This window comes from Myotis daubentonii, chromosome 3 (genome assembly GCF_963259705.1).
Source record: "Myotis daubentonii chromosome 3, mMyoDau2.1, whole genome shotgun sequence".
NCBI classification, from domain to species: domain Eukaryota; kingdom Metazoa; phylum Chordata; class Mammalia; order Chiroptera; family Vespertilionidae; genus Myotis; species Myotis daubentonii.
Genome location: NC_081842.1, coordinates 43,143,946 through 43,162,831, shown reverse-complemented (window position 1 = coordinate 43,162,831; position 18,886 = coordinate 43,143,946). Strand labels below are relative to the sequence as shown.

The 18,886-nt window shown below is 49.5% G+C and overlaps 1 protein-coding gene across 4 annotated transcripts in view; it reads right to left on the bottom strand.

Moving 5' to 3' along the window:
* Positions 1 to 7,515: 7,515 nt before the first annotated feature.
* The window catches only part of ECE2 (endothelin converting enzyme 2), a 37,430-nt gene continuing 26,059 nt past the window's right edge, over positions 7,516 to 18,886 (bottom strand). For all 4 annotated transcript variants that reach the window (XM_059687195.1, XM_059687193.1, XM_059687192.1 and 1 more), the window contains 14 exons: positions 18,636 to 18,782; positions 18,418 to 18,483; positions 14,967 to 15,155; positions 14,156 to 14,298; positions 13,636 to 13,750; positions 12,286 to 12,396; positions 11,066 to 11,164; positions 10,891 to 10,968; positions 10,225 to 10,328; positions 9,924 to 10,034; positions 9,731 to 9,798; positions 9,376 to 9,566; positions 9,144 to 9,239; positions 7,516 to 8,459 (listed from right to left, as the gene is read on the bottom strand). In XM_059687195.1, coding sequence (XP_059543178.1) covers positions 8,283 to 8,459; positions 9,144 to 9,239; positions 9,376 to 9,566; positions 9,731 to 9,798; positions 9,924 to 10,034; positions 10,225 to 10,328; positions 10,891 to 10,968; positions 11,066 to 11,164; positions 12,286 to 12,396; positions 13,636 to 13,750; positions 14,156 to 14,298; positions 14,967 to 15,155; positions 18,418 to 18,483; positions 18,636 to 18,782 — 1,695 coding nt within the window. In that variant the 3' untranslated portion in view covers positions 7,516 to 8,282. The remainder of the gene's footprint in view (positions 8,460 to 9,143; positions 9,240 to 9,375; positions 9,567 to 9,730; positions 9,799 to 9,923; positions 10,035 to 10,224; positions 10,329 to 10,890; positions 10,969 to 11,065; positions 11,165 to 12,285; positions 12,397 to 13,635; positions 13,751 to 14,155; positions 14,299 to 14,966; positions 15,156 to 18,417; positions 18,484 to 18,635; positions 18,783 to 18,886) is intronic.

Here is an 18,886-nt window from a genome sequence, read left to right as displayed (position 1 = left end):
TGTGGGATTCGGGCGTGCTCGCTGCGGAGGGAGGTGAGCCGGCTGTGCGCCTGGAGACCGCCCATCGCTTTCCTCTTGGCGCTGTGAATGGTAACCCACAGTGACGCCCCAGTTGGCTGCCGTGGTGGGACAAACGGACGAAATTCTCGAAAGCCGGGACACTTGATTGCCGTCTGTGTGAAGTTTGTGTAATCTGTGTGCAGCCTTACTCCACTGTGGAGTATTAACCTTATTACGTTCCCTCCCCGCTCCCCCAGTTGAAGGAGTGTGCTCTAATATTACCATGAGAATGTGGCTACCGTCTGAAATCCACCTGTGGAGCCAGGGGGAGTAAGTAGTATGCCCCGGTGCTGTGTCGGGCTAAAAACGGAGCAAGGCAGCGTCTTTGCCCTCAGTGTGTCTTGGTCTTCCTCAGGTAGGACGGACACCGACATGACTGATTTTAAGTATCACCTACCGTCTCACAGCCTTTTGAGTTTGGTAGGGTTGTGTCCATTTTACAGAGGAAATCATATATGGTAAGGAGTCGAATTAGGATTGCTCAGTCTTCCAAGCTCCTGACTTGCAGGCAGACCTCAAAGTTTCTTCAGTTCGGGCTATGTGTATGTCTCTAGGTGAGAAAAGAGGAAGTAATTCTCCCCTTCATCTGGTGAGAACACTCACCATTTGGCCTAGAGTCATTGTATGGGTTCTGAAGCATAAAAGAACACAGAAAGTTTATTTAAAAAATCAAAAACAGCCTGGCTGGTGTGGTTCAGTGGTTGAGTGTCGACCTATGAACCAGGAGGTCACAGTTCAATTCCAGTCAGGGCACATGCCTGGGTTGGGGGGCTTGAATCTGTGGACAAGAGGGGCCACATGCTGACCTGACAAGCTCAGGGGAGGCCTGCATGGCAGTCTTGCAAACTCAGAGACCTAAAGTCACCACAAAGGATGGTCTGAAATTAAACTTGAACTAAAAGCAGTTATGGTGGGCAGTTACCTCCTAGGCCAGTATCTTCACTGACAAGGTCAACCTTTACCTTAACTGAGCCTATCTGTCTTTTTGCATCTATGATAACATACCCTTGGAATGCCTGGGTAACTTCTAGCTTCCCTTTTTCTGGAGCCCCTGGGGCACAACCAAATGGGCTGGGTGCCAGGACAGATACCACCAATTCCTTCATTATCATGTTAATTGATCCTGCACCCACCTAAGTACGTGTCCATCATTTCACTTTTTATCCAATCCCAGGGGTTTCCCCTGCTTTGCTTTATCCCTCCTCCTTAATCTATCACCAATGAATTCCATGTAACCCACCTACGTCCCTCCTTTGAATGCAAATGTATAAATACAAATGTAAACCCACCATTCTCCAAAGCATTGTCTCAATTCGTTGAGGTTCTGCTTCCCGGCATATATGTCGACAGTTTGGCTCAAATAAACTCACAAAAATTCTTTACAGGTTTCAGTGGTTTTTATGTTAACAAATCCCAGTAGGGGGCGTGCAGGAGGCAGCCGACCAATGATTCCCTCTCTTCATTGATGTTTCTATCTCCCTCTCTGAAATCAATTTTAAAAAGTAAAAAAACAAAAAACAACACTAGCACAGTGTGGTCAGCACTGAATGAATGTTGGCTAAATATTTGTATAAATATAGGTGTAACGATCTGAAGCCCATTTTAAAACCTGTTGCTTTTTTTCCACTCAATGCTAGGATTCTGGGGATGACTCCTGACAGACATTGAGTAGACTATAGCTGTTCTGCCTATACTGTCTCTGACTTCAAGATGTCCATATATGGTCCTGCTTTCTTCAGTCATCTGTAAAGGTATTTCTTCTAAATCTCTCATTTATCCATGACTTCCTTGTATCAGAGCACAGATTTTGTCTTTGATTCCAGTTATATCCCATCTTCGAGGAGATGGGGTGATGTGGCATAAGACACAGGCTGTTAACAGATGACTCCAGATGAAGAGTATGTGAATGTCTGTTGTATACTATGTTTCAGCTTTTTGGTAGGTTTGAAATGTTTCAAAATAAAAAGTTGGGGGTGGGAAGAACAGAAGCTTCCAAGAGCAGCAGGCCTGGCGTTTAAAACCAAATCCTGCCCTTCACTAGTTGTGACCATTGGACAAGTTTTCTAACCTCTCTCAGCCTGGTTTCTCCCTCTGTGAGTACCTCCCTCATAAGTTGTTATGAGAATGAAATAAGACAGTGTCTATAGAGTGCTTGTCTAGGTACCTGACAACTGGAAAGCAGGCAGTAGTCATTCTCCACCTACCTAGAATCTGCATGACTGCGGTAAATGGAAGTTATTTCAAGGCCCTATGATAACATTGACATTCCGCCTCAACTTCATTTCAGTCAGATTGCCCTCCCAGAAGCACTCCTTCCGACCATTTGGCCAAACTCCCAGCCTTGTGGCCAAATTGCTCTCCAAACAGGGCCAGCCCCATCACCTGTCTTCCTACCGCCTTCCTTCAAATTGCATCCACCAGCCTTCCGTGCTGCCCCCAAACTCATGGCCTGAGATATAGAGCTATGCATCTTATGGATGTCTCTGTTCATCTGAAAACCTTTCAAGCCGAAGCATCACCTAAATAACACAGCACCAGAAGTGCTCTTGGCAGGACACGGCATTGCACTGTTTCCACTAGGTTGCTACTTACTTTGTGTGACATTTTTCAGAGTCACATTGCACTATGGCCCTTGTTACTGTTAATCCCCAGGATAGCAGATGTTGCAATGCCCTCTTTTCATACCTGCTGTTATAACTTCTCTTCTCCAGACTCTGAACCACTCATGATGCCTATTTCATGTACCTCTTCTGTTCATTCTAAACATGTCACCATTTCTAAACATGCCCTGCCCTTCAAGCTGATTGGCCTTATCCTTGTGTATGGAGTGCCCTTCGCTGTTTTCAGCTAGCAAATTTCTCCCATCTTCCGCACTCCAGCTCAATGTCACCTGTCCAGGACACTTCCTGTTCTACCCTTCAAGTGACTCATTTCTTCCCTGTACTTCCACCATGCTTGATACATATTTCTCTCCTTCCCTAGACTCTGCGCTCTCGGAGAACAGGAACTGTGTCCTCTCCATCTTTGTGCCCATAGCCCCCAACCTAATACCTGCCTTGTGGTAGGCCTTGACAAATATTTCTTTTAAAATATATATATATTTTGATTGATTTCAGAGAGGAAGGGAGAGGGAGATAGAAATATCAATGATGAGAGAGAATCATTGATTGGCTGCCTCCTGCACCCCCTCTACTGGGGATCAAGTCTGCAACCCAGGCATGTGCCCTGCCCAGAAATGGAACCATGACCTCCTGAGTTATAGGTTGATGCTCAGCCACTGAGCCACACAAGCCAGGCTGACAAATGTTTCTTTCTTTCTTTCTTTCTTTCTTTCTTTCTTTCTTTCTTTCTTTCTTTCTTTCTTTCTTTCTTTCTTTCTTTCTTTCTTTTAAATATATTTTACTGATTTTTTTACAGAGAAGAAGGGAGAGGGATAGAGAGTCAGAAACATCGGTGAGAGAGAAACATCGATTAGCTGCCTCTTGCACACTCCCTACTGGGTATGTGCCCGCAACCAAGGCAACCACGGTACATGCCCTTAACTGGAATCGAACCTGGGACCCTTGAGTCCGCAGGCCGATGCTCTATCCACTGAGCCAAACCGGTTAGGGCTGACAAATATTTCTTGAATGTCATCTTTATATACAATAAGGGCCTGGGGCTCTCTTTGGAGCCAGAGTGGGGCATTGAAAAACTGTCCAGATTCTCCTTTGTGAGTCATGATAGACCCACTGAAACTGTCTCTTTTATTTTTTTCACCCAAGGATATATTTTCCATTGATATTTAGAGAGAGTAGAAGGAAAGGAGAGAGAGAGAAAGAAAAGCATCAATGTGAGAGACACATCAATTGGTTGCCTCCTGCACATGCCCTGACTGGGGCCTGGGATCAAACCTGCAACCCGGGTACATGCCATTGACCGGGAATCGAACCCACAACCCTTTGGTGTGTGGGCCAATGATCTACCACCGAGAAACACTGGCCAGGGCTGAAACTGTTTATTTTATAAGGGACTCTCCTTCAGCCTGACATTTCCAGCATGCTTCTGAGTGTATAAGCATATTATTTAACATGTTACCTAGTTGTGTATGGGAACTATTCATACTTCCTAATGGGACAGTGTAGATTATGATCCAGCCCTTACCAATAATTGCTCTCATGTGTCCACTCAGGAGCACCATCCTTTAATCCCCCTTCTGCCTTAACACACCAGAGCATATCACAGATGCATGTTTAGCATGGCGGGGCTACTAAGGGTGAAGGTCTATCACCTGTTCACCTTGCCTTCCTCTGGAACCAAGCACCTGCAGAGTGCTCAACAAACAGGTGCTACCTGGCTTAATTTCAGCTCAACATATGCCTAAGTTTCCTGCAGCTGCCTACTTGTCACATGTGCCTGGCCAAAGGGAGCTGGGTAACATGGAAATGTACCTGCTGGTGGTGATCTCACATAGAAGTATGATGAAATTGCCCGGAGAACAGTTGTCTGTGCTTGAGTCTAAACTGTCATGACTTAGAAGACTAAATGGTGGTGATTAACAGCATTTGAGTTCCAAATATTATTTTAATGCAGCCTGACTTATCTGACATTAGAAGTTATGTAATATTTTTAAAAATATTTTTATTTCAGAGAGGAAGGGAAAGAGAGAAACCTCAATGATGAGAGAGAATCATTGATCAGCTGCCTCCTACTGGGGACTGAGCCCGCAACCCAGGCATGTGCCCTGACCAGGAATTGAACCATGACCTCCTGGTTCATAGGTTAATGCTCAACCACTGAGCCACACCAGCCAGGCAGAAGTTATATAATCTTTTCCCTTAGTTTCTTCCTTGTAAAACAGAGATGATAAAACCACCTTATAAATTATTGTGGGAATTTCATGACTTGAGATGGTGTTTTTAAAGTATTTAGTATAGGCTTAAACAAAACAGGGACTCAGTAAATGAAAGCTGCTACTTATTATTTCTATTATTTGACACTTTTACCTTTTTGCAGATTTGGAATTTCTATGTCACAGAGGTCAGCTGGTCAGCATTCTAAGTTGGCTTCTGAAATCAGATGTCAGGGCAAGGCTTTATGCTGCCAAGCCCCTCTCCTTACTCATTATGCTCTCTGACATATAAATCTCATCCTCTATGCAACACCCAAACTTCACAAATCATTTCTTAGTATTTCTTTGGGTTCCGGAATTTGCTAAGCCCATGAAATCCTTTTTTGTTATTGTTGTTTTTGTTGTTAATCCTCACCCAAAGATATTTTTCCATTGACTTTTTTTTAGAGAGAGTGGGAGGGAGGGGGAGAGACAAAGAGAGAGAAACATCGATGTGAGAGAGACACATTGATTGTCTCCTGGCATGTGCCAGGGATCAAACCTGCAATGGAGGTACATGCCTTGACCGGAATCAAACCTGGGACTCTTCTTTCCATGGGCCGATGCTCTGTCCGCTGAGCCAAACTGGCTAGGGCCATGAATTCCTTTTTAAAACATTAAAGCTGAACGGGTCCTCAGACATCATCTCACCCAAATCACTACTTATTTTACAGACTGCTGAGGATACTGAGCCCTGAAGAGGAGATGAGCCATGCCTAGTGTCACACATTTAGGGGGTAACAGCTGGAGGCAGAACCAGGTTTCCAGATGTGATGGCCCTCCTCTTTCTGATACATTTTGCTGTACCTCCTAGAGTCATGTTCGCAGTGGCTCAAGCTATACCTTCCCTTGGTCTTAGAGTTCCCAAAGCCACTTTGCTCCTTTCTGAGTAGCCAGCTATTTCCTTCCCTTGGTGAGCAGCCGGCACTTCAGGTAACTTGACAGGGGCCCAAATATAGCTCTTTATAGGGATAGCCTGGTGCTGGGACAGGAGACAAACTGTGGGACACATGCTGGTGCCATCACCAGGGACCCCAGCACCAATCCCTGGCAAAGTTTCGCTCTTAACCTTCCAAACTCAACCAAACCTACCCCCTTCTTGGGGAACACTGAATTTTAATTTTATTTTTTTAATTCTTACCTGAGGACATGCTTTTATTGATTTCTTTTTAGAGAGAAAGAGAGAGGGAGAGAAATATGGATGTGAGAGCCTTGCATTCACCCCCAATGGGGATTGAACCTGCAACCTGGGCATGTGCCCTGACCAGGAACTGAACCTGCAACCTTTTGGCATACTGGCAATGCTCAAACCAACTGAGCAATGCCAGCCAGGGCAGAACACTGAATTTTAAAGAGAATTGAGACTGGACTCTTTCCACAGTTTGCTCTAGTTCTCATTTTACAGGTAAAGAAACTGAGGCTCATAGAGGTTAAGGAATAGGCTCAAGTTCATTCAGCCATTAAAGCTGATTTCAATCAGGTCTCTTTGAATTCAGTGAAGTGGTTAGGGTTATATCTGTAAAATGGAAACTGGAGGACTTATAAAATATGTTGCACCCTGGCTGATTTGGCCCAGTGTGTAGAGCATCAGTCCTCAGACTGAAGGGTCCCTGGTTCAATTCTGGTCAAGGGCACGTACCTTGGTTGCAGGCTTGATCCCCAGCCCTGGTTGGGGCATGCAGAAGGCAATCGATGTGTCTCTCTCACATCTATGTTTCTCTCTCTGTCTCTCCCTGTCCTTTCTACTCTCTCTAAAAATCAACGGAAACATATCCTCAGGTGAGAATCAACAACAAAAAACGGTTGCTATGAGGATTAGACGAGCTCATAAAGGTGAAAGTGCCAAGAGGAGAGTCGCTTGAGAGAAGGAACCATCTTACTCATCTCCACAGCACCAGGGACTGGAACATTGTTGGTAACTGATACATTTTTTAAAATATATCTGTGGATGTATAAACTAATAAATGACTGAGTGAGAGGTGCCTGGAATGCAAGAGGTTTTCAATAAATGCTTCTTTCCCTCCCTTACTCTGGAGGGTGACAGCTGTATCTGCCATCTCTGTGCCTAGCACTTGCTAGGCCCTGATGAGTGTATGTAGGTGACTCTCAGGAGCGCCGAGCCTTTGAGGTACTAGGGAAATGCATGCCTTTTCAGCTGCAAGCAGCGGCTGGTACTCTGAGCTCCAGGGAATGGCATACTTCCCTCCACTGCAGGGTGAGTGCCACCCACTTTTCAAGCTGACCCTAGTGCCGTAGTTACCCTGAACTCGGTGTCAGGCCCAGTTGCACGCACCAGGGGAGGGCAGTGGCAAAGCCTTTGATCTGTGGAACAGCAGGCAATGGCAATATGGCCACCAGTGAGCAGAGGATGTACTCTGCCCAATCAGATTTAGCTTCATCCCATTCTTCCATCCCACCTCTCTTTCTCTATCTTCTTGGGGCTTCAAACGTCAGTCCCCTGTTTCTGGTGAGTGAGTTACTGAGTGTCCACAAGAGTGCCTGGCATATAGTAGCTGCTCAATAAACATTGGTGGGATGAGTAAATGAATAAATGAAAACAGGACCAAAGGAAGAGACAGGCTGACTGATGCGTGTCTATTTATTGGCACAGGGTCCTACAGGGCCAAGACCACACCCTCCCCACCCTCTTCCCTGTAAAAATAAACTCTGTCCTTCCCTCTCCCTGATCTATCTGCTTTCCGGCTTGGTCCGGGAAGACTCAGCCCTCCCTTAAGAGTTGTGCCCCAAGACACAGGAACTAGCATCCCCTACACATACACACTTCCACTCTGAGCCCAGGGAAACCAGGAGGCAGCAGGGAGGCTTGCAGAGGCCCTGGGGCTTCCACTAAGAGCCAAGCACAGTTGGTCTGTCAGTGAGGGTTGGCAGCAGTGTGGGAAGCAGCAGTATGAGGAGCATGAGGTGGAGGGCGGCCCCTGAGGGGGGTGCTAAAGGAGCTAAGTCCACTCCCAAGTGAGCATTGTGTGAGCCTCCAGAAGAAGCATAGCAGGCCCCATGGCCATCCAGCCAAGTGAGCTTGGGGCTAGAAAGGCCGGCTCCTTGCTGGGGGAGCTGGTGCCCCCCACCCCCCACCCAGGCCTCCTTCAGGCAAGGTGACATGGAAGGATGTCACAGTGAGTGGTGGGGGCTCTGCTAGAGGCAGGGGCACCCCCAAAGCAGAGGCACAATGTGGTGGTTGAGCAGGGACTGGGACCTATGTCACCTGTGGTGTGGAGGGGCTAGACCCAGTCTAGCTGGCATGTGCCTTCTCCAAACTCCAGAGCAAACAGCCTTGCTGGGCGAGCTGCCCCAGGCCCTAGCAACAGCTGGCCATTTCTCCCCGGACCCAGGTCTACCACACTTCACACAGCTGCCCTGGGTTCATGGGGGAGCCGACAGGGCAGCCGAAGTGCCGCAGGAAGTCACGGGAGTTGGAGAGAGTGCCCAGCACACGGAAGCGGGCAGGGCTGTGGGGGTCTGTCACCAGCCCCTCGTGAGAGCTCTCGGGTGTGCGGACCGAGCACCACACCTGCGGGCCAGGACAGACACGGGGACATACGGTGTCTAATGTGGGCAGGGTCACAGACTGGGCCGCAGCAGAGCCATCCAGGGACACAAACCACCACTGCACCGCCCCTCAGCTCAGGAGGCCTCAGGAACACAGGCGGGGCTCAGCCAGCATCAGCTCCAACCCCTGGCTATCAGCAGTAAGGGAGGGGATGCACCCTCTCTCCCCAGTTCCTTGAAGGCCCTTCAAAGCTGTCCTGGAAATGGGGCTGCCGCATCTGAGGGGAAGAAGCCCACCCCCAGAGGCTGCCTGCTGTCGGGCCAAGTGCCTCGAGGACACCCTGCCTGAGTCGCACTCTGCCACCTACTTTATTCCTGGGTAGCCCTGGAGGAGCCACTCTGTACCCGAGCTTTAGTTTCCTCCTCCACTGCCACCTCCCAGTACACGGTGAGATCAGTCCTGCTGCCCACCCCGCCCCCTCAAGCAGGCCCGGCCCTGCCCTCTGAGGTCTGCAAAAGCCTCCTGAAGAATCCTCTCTCCCCAGGCTTCCTCACAGGCTTGGGTGTGCCCCAGCCAAGAGGCCTCCCCAGACCACCTCCACCCCCACAACTTTGGCCCCACTTCCCACATGTCCCAGACTCCTAAAGACACACCCAGGAAGAAGCGGGAGAGGGGCAGACCCCAGGCCTCCCAGGAGGGCAGTACCTGGGCAAATCCCACAAAGAAGAGCTGGTGGTTGGTGAGCCCCACAGCTGGCAGCTGCTGCTCCTCCCCATGCTTTCTCAGCCACGCCTTGTAAGCCTAGGGTTGGACACAGGAGCGGTAAGTCCACCAGGGACTACCCACCCCCTCCAACCCGCTCTCCGCCCTCCACTCCCCCCCCCCCCCACACACACAGGGTGGGCCTTGGCCACTGGCGGGATAGCCAGGCACTCACATTGTAGGCGGCCTTCAGCCCGCCATTGTCGGCGATGTTCTCCCCCAGCGTCTGGCGGCCGTTGAGCTTCTCCCCATTGACCCGGTACTGGCTGTACTGCTCCTCCACGCAGGCCGTGTGATTCTGGAAGGCTGCCAGCGACTCATTCTGCCACCATGGCCGCAGGTTCCCTTCCTTGTCATACTCACGCCCTGAGGAGAATGAACCTTTGCACCCCACCGGGACCAGAGCTCAACCCTTGGGGTCAGGAGCTCCCCCCTCCAGGGTTCGTTCGACCTGCTCCCAACATCTCAAGGCCTCGCAGGAGCCACTGGGAATTCTAGGCTGAAGGGAACAACTCCATGGGCCTCTCTACCTTGGTCATCAAAGGCATGTGTCAACTCGTGGCCCATCACCACACCGATGCCACCGAAGTTCAGGGCCCTGGCAGGTGAGGAATGCTGAGTGAGGAGATGGGAGGGGCATTTCTGGATCCCACCTCCAGCCCTGCTCCCAGCCCACCCATAGGCCCAGGCTCCGACACCCAGCCCCTCCTGCCTCAGACACACTTGGGGTGGTTGCGGGCGTAGAAGGGGGCCTGCAGGATGCCAGCAGGGAAGACAATTTCATTCTTGGTTGGAAGGTAGTAGGCATTCACTGTCTGGGGGGTCATGCTCCACCTGGGGGCGGGAAAGGGAGAGGCTTCGTCTCCTGACTCTCCCAATGCTCCTCCCGGCCCAGCAGCCTTGACCTACCTCCAGCAAGGACCTTGTGTCACTGGTTTGGATCAGTCTTGCCCATCCCCCCAAGCCCTGGAAACCTCCCCTGCTTCTCTTGCTGCCCCAACTGTCTACCGCCCTCCATTCTCACTGTTCCCGGCCGGGAGGCTTTCGGAGCTGGTCAGCCATCACTTTGGCGGTGAAGTTGTACAAATTCAACATGTTCTGGAAGAAGGAATCTTCAGAGACTTCATACTACCGGAATGGTGGGAAGGAGAAAGCAAGCAAGAGAACATGTTGGAGCAGATAAAAGTTCCAGCTTGGCTACTAATTAGCACCTCTCTGAGCCTCAGTTCCTTCAACCATAAAGTATCTAGTAAGTAATAAACACCAATACTTGAAGAGCACTTATGAACATTGCTGCTTTTTTTTTTTCTTCACATACTCCCTTCTTTTGTTCTCAGAAGAACCCTACAGGATAGGTACTTATAGGACCCCCATTTTACAGATGAAGAAACTGAGGCTCAGAGAAACAGAGAGGTTATATAACTTGTCCAGGGTTACACAGATAGAGGTAGAAACAGGATTTGAGTCAGGTTCGACTGCAAATCCCTGCTGGTTCACACTGCCTTCTACTAACGTGTGGCCTGCAGCCTAGCACAGAGCCGGCACCTGAGCAATGTAGGTTGCCTGCATTGCCTCCGAAAGGAACCAACCAGCACCTCTTTCCCTCCTAGTGCTTGAGCTCCTATTGAGCCCAGGGAATAGTGCCCCTCCATGGGGCTGAGGTTCAGAACTGATGAGCAGAGGTACTCACCCCATCATAAACATCATCCAGCTCTTTAGGCTCCAGGATGAAGTCCGGGAAGCCGATCATATCATAGATGGCATCTGCCTGAAGAGACCAGGTGAGCGTTTCCTTCCCGTCTCCCATAAAACTGTATCCTCCATCCCCACCGCAAGATGGCGCCCCAACCCTGGCCACAGCTTACTTTCTCTTTGGCTGCCTGGCGGGTCTTCTCATCCATCCAAACCAGCCGTCCCAGGCCCTCCTCAAAGGCATCTCGGATCTCGCTAATCATCCCCTCTGCCTGGGAGGGAAGGGACACAAGTCTGGCCCCCACTCGCATTAATGAGTCCTTTCTCCCCCGTCCACCTGGTGTCCCATCCCTGTCCCTCCAGGGGACATGTGGGAGTGCCCAAACCCCTGAACTAAGGCTGAGCATCTGGGGAGGATGAGAAGGAAACATGCTTTGTGAAGGTGCTGGGATTGCGGGTGTCTTTTGTTCTAATTAATCAAAAATTTTAACTGAAAATTCAATTGAATTAATATTAAATTTAAGGTAGCGCATTGATTTTTATCTGATTACAAAGGGAAAGCATTGATAGCAGAAAATTCAGAAAACTGAGAAGAATTGAAGAAGAAAATAGACCACGTATAATCCCTCACTCAGAGACAACTTCATTTAACATTTGATTATCTACTTATAGTGTCTTTCCATATATATATATATATATATATATATATATATAATGAAATTATATTGTAATACATATATATATATATATATTTTGCAACTTCTTTTTCACTTAAAAATATATCATCAGTTTTAAAGCTGCCTCATAGTCCATCCTAACCACAGTTTATATTTTCCACTCTCCTATGATTAGACATTTAAGCTGTTTTTATTCCCTCTTATTATCAACAACACTGCCATAAACATTCTTATAGATAATACTTTCAGCACATTCATTATCATCTCTTAATAAAAAAATAAATAAAGCCCTGGTCGGTGGTTCAGTGGTTAGACCCTCATTCTTTGAACCGAAGGGTTGAGAGTTCGATTTCTGGTCAGGGCACACCCAGGTTGCAGGTTCGATCCCCAGTTGGGGCGCCTACACGACGCAACCGGTCGATGTTTCTCTGTCACATTGATGTTTCTCTCGCTCCCTCTCCCTTCCTCTCTAGAATCAATGAAAAACATCCTCAGGTGAGAAAAATAAGTAAATATTGTTTTTTTCTTATGAAACAGGTACCATAAACTCATTATAGGAAATTTGGGAAATGCAGAGAACTTTAAAGGACAAAAGGAACCCGTCATAATCCCATAATCCCAATTTCCTTCCATTTTTTCCTATATGTACTCACAAATATGAACAGTGAATTTTAACTAAAACAAGGGGTAGAGTTGGAGGAAACTTGAAAACTCACAATTTCCTTGCTTTGCCGGTCAAATGTGGCCTTCACAAAGAGGGAGCCCAGAGCGAAGCCAAGGGCATCATCTGTGTTGGAGATGCAGGTCTGCCACCTTGGTATGCAGGACTGCAAGGGACAAAGAGCCAGGCCTCCCAGAGAGGGCTCTGTCGTCCACGCTGTCTCTGGGGCCAGCCCCTCTCAGCTCGAGACAATGGAGGCCTGGGTTTGGGTGCCATCTCTCCTTGGACTCCATGGACAACGAGGAGCACTATCACAAGGTGTGCCGACCCCGTCAGAGAAGCCTCGGGAGAAACGTGTGTGCTGTCCACTCTGTTTCTCTTAAATTCCTAAGAGGCCCATTGAGGTCCAGAGGTTTCTTTGCTCAGCTCCACATCTCAGTCCCCCACACCAGAAACCTGGAAGTCACCAGCTTCCTCCCTCTCCCTACCCCCACATTCAATTTATCACCAATTTCTACAAACCACTTCATAATCATCTCTCCCGACCACCCTTTTGCCACTGCCATGCACTACAACACTCTCCTCTGAAGATTGCAGTGTTCTCCTAACTGGAAACTCTAATTCCATTCTCCTCCCCTCTCCTCGGCCACTCCCCTCCGTCTTCCATTTGGCTGCCAGAAAGATGATCTAATACATAAATCTAACTGCGTTTCTCTTCTCCTTAAAACCATCCCATGGTTCCCCATCCCTGAAAAAAACAAAAACAAAAACAATGCCAGACTTCTTAACACAACCTTCGGGTCCCGTCACGGATGGCCCCAGGTCCATCTCCCCACCCTCAGCCTCGGCTGCCCTGTCCTCAAGCTCACACCAGAACACATGCAAACCCACCATGCTCCCTCTGGCCTCTGGGAATTTTCACATCCTGTTCCTTCTGCCTGGACTGCCCTTCTCTCTTGTTTTCTTGGAGAACTCACTCTTCAAATGTCACCTCTTCGGAGTAGCCTTTCCTGATGCCACCCATCCCCCCAGGTATAATGTGCTGTCCCCACCTCTGTCCTATAACATGAAGGTCTTCCATTCAACGTGAGCTCTTATCACCCCTGAGTAATTGTACATGTCCACTTTCCCCACTGACCAGGGCGCCTAGAAACCAAGAACGGCATATATCCTTCCTGCACATACTCCTGCTTTACAGACCTGGGAATGGGGATTCAGAGAGGCTAGGTGACATGACCACGGCCCATTGGCTAAAAAGATGGAGGAGTTGGGGTTGTAACCCTGGCCCGCTTGACTCCTAATCCTGTGCTCCCTAACACACCCTGAGGCAACTGGTGCCTGACACAGTAAGCATGAAGCCTTGGCTAGGCCGGGCAGGAAAGTGGGAGCAGAGACGAGAGCCCACCTTTTTGGTGCCATAGAGGGTCTGCAGCAGCTTCTCTTGTGCAGACTCAAAACGGCGGTCCAGGCTCGAGGTTGTCTTCTGCACCAGGTTCCAGATCAGGTAATTGTTCAGGGTGCTGGCGTCCAGACCAGAACATAAGAAAAAGGCAGGTGGGTTACCATTTCTACCCCAAACCAGCTCCACAGATGTGCAGGCAGCTGGCTGAGAGGCGTGGGTGGGAGCTGTCCCAGAATCAATCTCTCTCTCTCTCTCTCTCTCTCTCTCTCTCTCTCTCTCTCTCTCTCTTTCTCTCTCACCCTGGGACCATACACCTGCCTGCAGAAGTCAGGTTGGAGCAGGGATACAGATCATATATAGACCCCCCAGAAGCCCTGGCTGAGGGGAGTAGATCACAGACATTGTTTTTTGCTGGCTGGAATGCCCAGGGCCTTGTCAAATCCTTCTGTGTCTGGTATGCCACTTCCCTATGCTCAGTTCCTGCCCGGGACCTGCACGGAGCCCTGAGCCCCATCCCCCATACCTTGGCTCCGTGTGGTTGATGAGCTCTGACACCTGTTGCAAATAATCTGTCCCATACACCACCACAGGCTCAGAGTCGCTCAGCTCCAGCGGTGACAGCAAGAAAGACAGGAATTCCAGCCAGTCCATGGAGGGCGCCAGGGCCTGGGAGCAAAATATATCTCAAGCCTCCCTGCTTGCTCACCTGGCTCCCAGCAGACCCTTCACCCACTGATATGTTGGAGCCTGGGAGTCCTTCCCATTACCAAGGTAACACCTATTAATTGTTTTGTGGCCCCTTCCTTCAATAAACCCTTTTTCAGGCCTGAGCGCCCCTCAATCTCGGAGCCCAGTCACTTATTCAAGGAAAACCACCACGTGTGGTATTTAGTTGGGGCCCAGATATTCACAGATTTTCATAATAGTTGAAAACACCATTCCTCTGATACCACCCAGCATCCCTACATAGGTGACCTCTCCTCTAGAACCCCCTGACCCAACTTCTCCATAATCCAACAACTGAAGGGTTGATGCCTGGCACAGTGAGGGCCCCCAAGAGATGCTTCCACACACTTTCTGATTGTTTCGTGGATATCTTGTACAAGTTGTTACAGGTTTTTAACTTGATCTCTCTATGCATGCCCAGGCAACAAGAAAGGGACCAAGGGATGGCCCAGTGAAAGATGGCCTACAATGGTCACCACTTTTCTTTCCAGGATAGCAACTATGCAGCTGGGAAGCTCAGAAAGGCAAGGAAATGAAAAAAGGGTCGGCTGCCTCAGGAAGATGGCCTGAAGAGAAGCTGAGAGGTCTGCGCCAGGGGCTGGCCCCACCTGCAGCTCTGCGATGCTCATCTTGCGATAGATCTTCTCCTCGTCCCGGCGCTGGTCCTGGGGCACCGTGATGTTGGCCAGTTGTATCTCCAGTTCCAGCACCTTCCGCATCTGCTCCCGTGTGGAGGCTGGCTGTCCACCCAGCAGCACCCCCAGCTCTTCCATGTAGTCCAGGTAGGCAGTAAGCACCTGTCAAAACCCCGAGTCATCCTTACAGCCCAGCAACAGGTCCTGCCCAAGGCTGAGGGAGTCTGTTCTGGCCGCCACCTCTGCTTACCATTCCTTCCGCTGCCCCTCAGCACTGTTTAGCACTGACTCCCTGTGGTCCCCCTCCCAGGAACCACTCTTCACTCTCACCCGGAGCTCCCTTAATCACCAAAGGCCATCTTCTCTTCCCTTCTACTGAAAAGTTTTAGAATCCCTTTCTCTAAACTTCAGCTTTTCTCATGGTCCCCACCTCTCCTTTTCCTCACTGCTGGTGTCAGAGGAAGAGGTGTGAGTATCAATCTCAGTCATCCCAGCTCCTCAGGGGGATGGTTAGTTCAACCAGTGATCTTTTTATTTCTATTTTTTTTTTTAAATATATTTTATTGATTTTTTTACAGAGAGGAAGGGAGAGAGATAGAGTTAGAAACATCGACAAGAGAGAAACATTGATCAGCTGCCTCTTGCACACCTCCTACTGGGGATGTGCCCGCAACCAAGGTACATGCCCTTGGCCGGAGTCAAACCTGGGACCTTTTAGTCCGCAAGCCGACGCTCTATTCACTGAGCCAAACCGGTCAGGGCCAACCAGTGATCTTGACCCCTACTCTGCCCACTGACTTACCCCTTCCTCTCTCTACCTCCTTATCTTCATCTTGAGACTGACTTTTGATACTTTGCTAAACCTTGCTTTACTGCTAAGTTTTTGTCCTCTCTGAACCTTTTGCACTGCAGCTTCCCTGAGATGCTGGTATAGGAGACTCCCTACCCATGACTACCGGCAACATGGTAAGAGCCTTTCGCCTGCTCTCTTCCAAGTCTTGGACCATGTGGTTCTCTCCTGCATTCTCCAAATTCTCTCCTCCTCTGACTCCGATGATGTCAAAACCACACATCTGTTCACACCACTCCCTGCACTTGAGTCTCTATTTCTTTGGGGATAAATGCTAAACTTGACCCACAATGTTCATGTAACATATGAGTCTATATACCTGTCCAGAAGGACTCGGATCCCTCTCCCTTCCTGCTCCCCTCTCTAGTCTGTCAATGGACCATGTTCCTTCCCACCTCAGAGCCTGGACATAAGCTAGCCATTCCCTCTGCCTAGAACACTCTCTCTTCCCTGCAGTCTACCCTGACCCTAGGACTAGGCTGGCTGCCTGTTACACTCACTCTCAGAATGCCATGCTTCTCTGTAACAGTCCTGGCAACTGTAAACAGGACGTACCCAGCTATTTCATGTCTTCTCCCCCACTTGGAGGGCAGGGGCAATGTCGTGTTCACCACAGGCCTAGAAGAGGTCTGGCTGAGGAATGCTCAGTAAGTGTTTGAGAATGATTGAAAGAAGGGTAAATGGCTCTCCTGGCTGTCCTACTCCACAGCAGCCTCCTCTTCTGCCTCTTCTTCTCCCACTGCCCTTGAGAAAGGCTTTCCTTTTCTCCTTTTCCTGTTCTCCCCCTTTCTCTCCTCTCTCCTAGAGCCTTTGTCTAGGTTTCCAAGGAGATGCCCCTCAAGCCCACAGCTCCCTCCAACCTCATCCTCTCTCCAGGAATGCACCCAGCTTTTACAGCTGCCTGCTGACCTCTCCATACAGATGGTGCCAGGTCCCTCACACTCACACGTCTAACATCAGCAGCTCCCACTCCCTGAGTGTCTGCCACATGCAGGAGCATAAGCTTGCACCGCCCCCTAAAATACCATATGAGGTCGGTGCTATGATCCCATTCTGCAGATGGAGCAGTCTCCGGGAGCTGGATCAACCTGCACCGAGCCGCAGAGCTGGGACTGGACTCAAGGTCTGAGTTCAGAGTCTGCCCTTTTCCTGTGACATCACATTGTTTCCTCTGACGCAATGTGCCCTAAGCTGGTTCTCCTCCAGGCACCCTTGATTTTCTAAGGACCCCACCATTCCGCCATCATTCTGGTTGGTAGCTTTAACTTGCTTCATCTCTTCCTCCTCCCACTCCTCTCTTCTAACAGCCAGTCACCAACAATTCACAATTGGGACTTATGTCTCCTGCATCCTTCCCTTCCTAACAGTCTCTCTGCCTCTTCCCCCATTTGGATCCTTACAGACTCAGAGCCTGAAGTACTGCAGCAACTCTTAACTGATCTTCAAGCTCCCTCTCTTGCATCTACTTTTTACACCCCAGCCAAACTGGCTTCCCAGAGCACTGCTCAGTGGGTCACTCCCTCCCTGCCCTGGAGCATGCACTGGTCCGAGGCCTATACAAAAACTCCTTAGGGTGCCATTGCAGGTCCCTTCCAGAACTAGACCCTGTCCATCTTCCCAGCCTCTCATCTGCTTGAGCTTTCATTTTGCCAAACTGGACCCCTTCCCATGGTCCAAGTACACCATAGCCTTTCCTTCTTCAACACTTTTGTTTAAACTGTTCTTTTTACCCAGCATAATATCACTCACCCCTAGATATTCTATAGGGCCTGGCTCAAATGTAATTTTTTTTTTAAATTTTTGAAGCTCTTTTTTTAAAAAAAAAAATGTTTTTATTGATTTCAAAGAGGGAGAGAGAGAAACATCAATGATGGGATCGAGCCCGCAACCCGGGCATGTGCCCCGACTGACTGGGAATCAATCCATGACCTCCTAGTTCATAGGTCTACGCTCAACCACCAAGCCACGGTGGTGGGGCTCAAATGTAATCTTATTAGGAAACATTCTCTGGCTACCCAAGTCTCTCCTGAGTTCCCAAAACCCTCTTGGAGTCTTATTCTCAGATATCTAGGTCCATGATCCCATCTACACTGAAAGTTTCTTGTAACTCTGAAAGGTACATCTCAGAATTCCCCCACTGCACAGGCACATGGTAGGTGCCTATAAAATGTTTTCCTGGAAGAAGAAGAAGAAGAAGAAGAAGAAGAAGAAGAAGAAGAAGAAGAAGAAGAAGAAGAAGAGGAGGAGGAGGAGGAGGAGGAGGAGGAGGAGGAGGAGGAGGAGGAGGAGGAGGAGGAGGAGGAGGAGGAGGAGGAGGAGGAGGAGGGAAGGAAGGAAGGAAGGAAGGAAGGAAGGAAGGAAGGAAGGAAGGAAGGAAGGAAGGAAAAGGAAAGGAAAGAAGGAAGAAGGGAAGGGAAGGAAGATGAAGGGGAAAAGGAGGAAGGAAGGGTAGTCAGCTCACTAGGTGATAGGACAGGCTCATCTTAGTTCTCCACCCTGACCTTGGGAAAAGTAAACAGAGATCAGCCCAGCTCAACAGGGGGCAGGGACAGGGACTCTGAGGATGCTCCTTACTTTCTCATTGGCGGTCCTGTTTAGGTAGTAATCTCGAGAAGGTAGAAAGAGCCCAGACTGGTCCACCTGCAATAGCAAGGTAAAGGAGTAAGCCCACCCCCACCTAAACCTGGACTCTTGTGCAGGGGGGCGTTCCCAGCCTGCTGGTCAGAAGGGAGGAGAGTCTGGCCTCAGCAAATGGTCCATAAGCCCTCCCCCACCGTTCCCCAGCTGTGTACCTGTATAACATTGCTGTTGGAACTCTTAGAGTCAGCGCTGATGTAGACGGTGAAAAAGGGAGAGGCCCTGTAGGTCCCTGCTACTGCCTTCAGCACCTCCATGAAGTTGTCTTGGTCCCAGGGCCCCGTAACATTCCAACCACCAATCTGAGTAGAGACCATCGTGGAACCTATGACACAGGGGCCCCCAAAGCTTCCAGGGGCCACACCCTCTTCCAAGTCCTGTCCTCTCCCTGCCCACAGCCCACCCA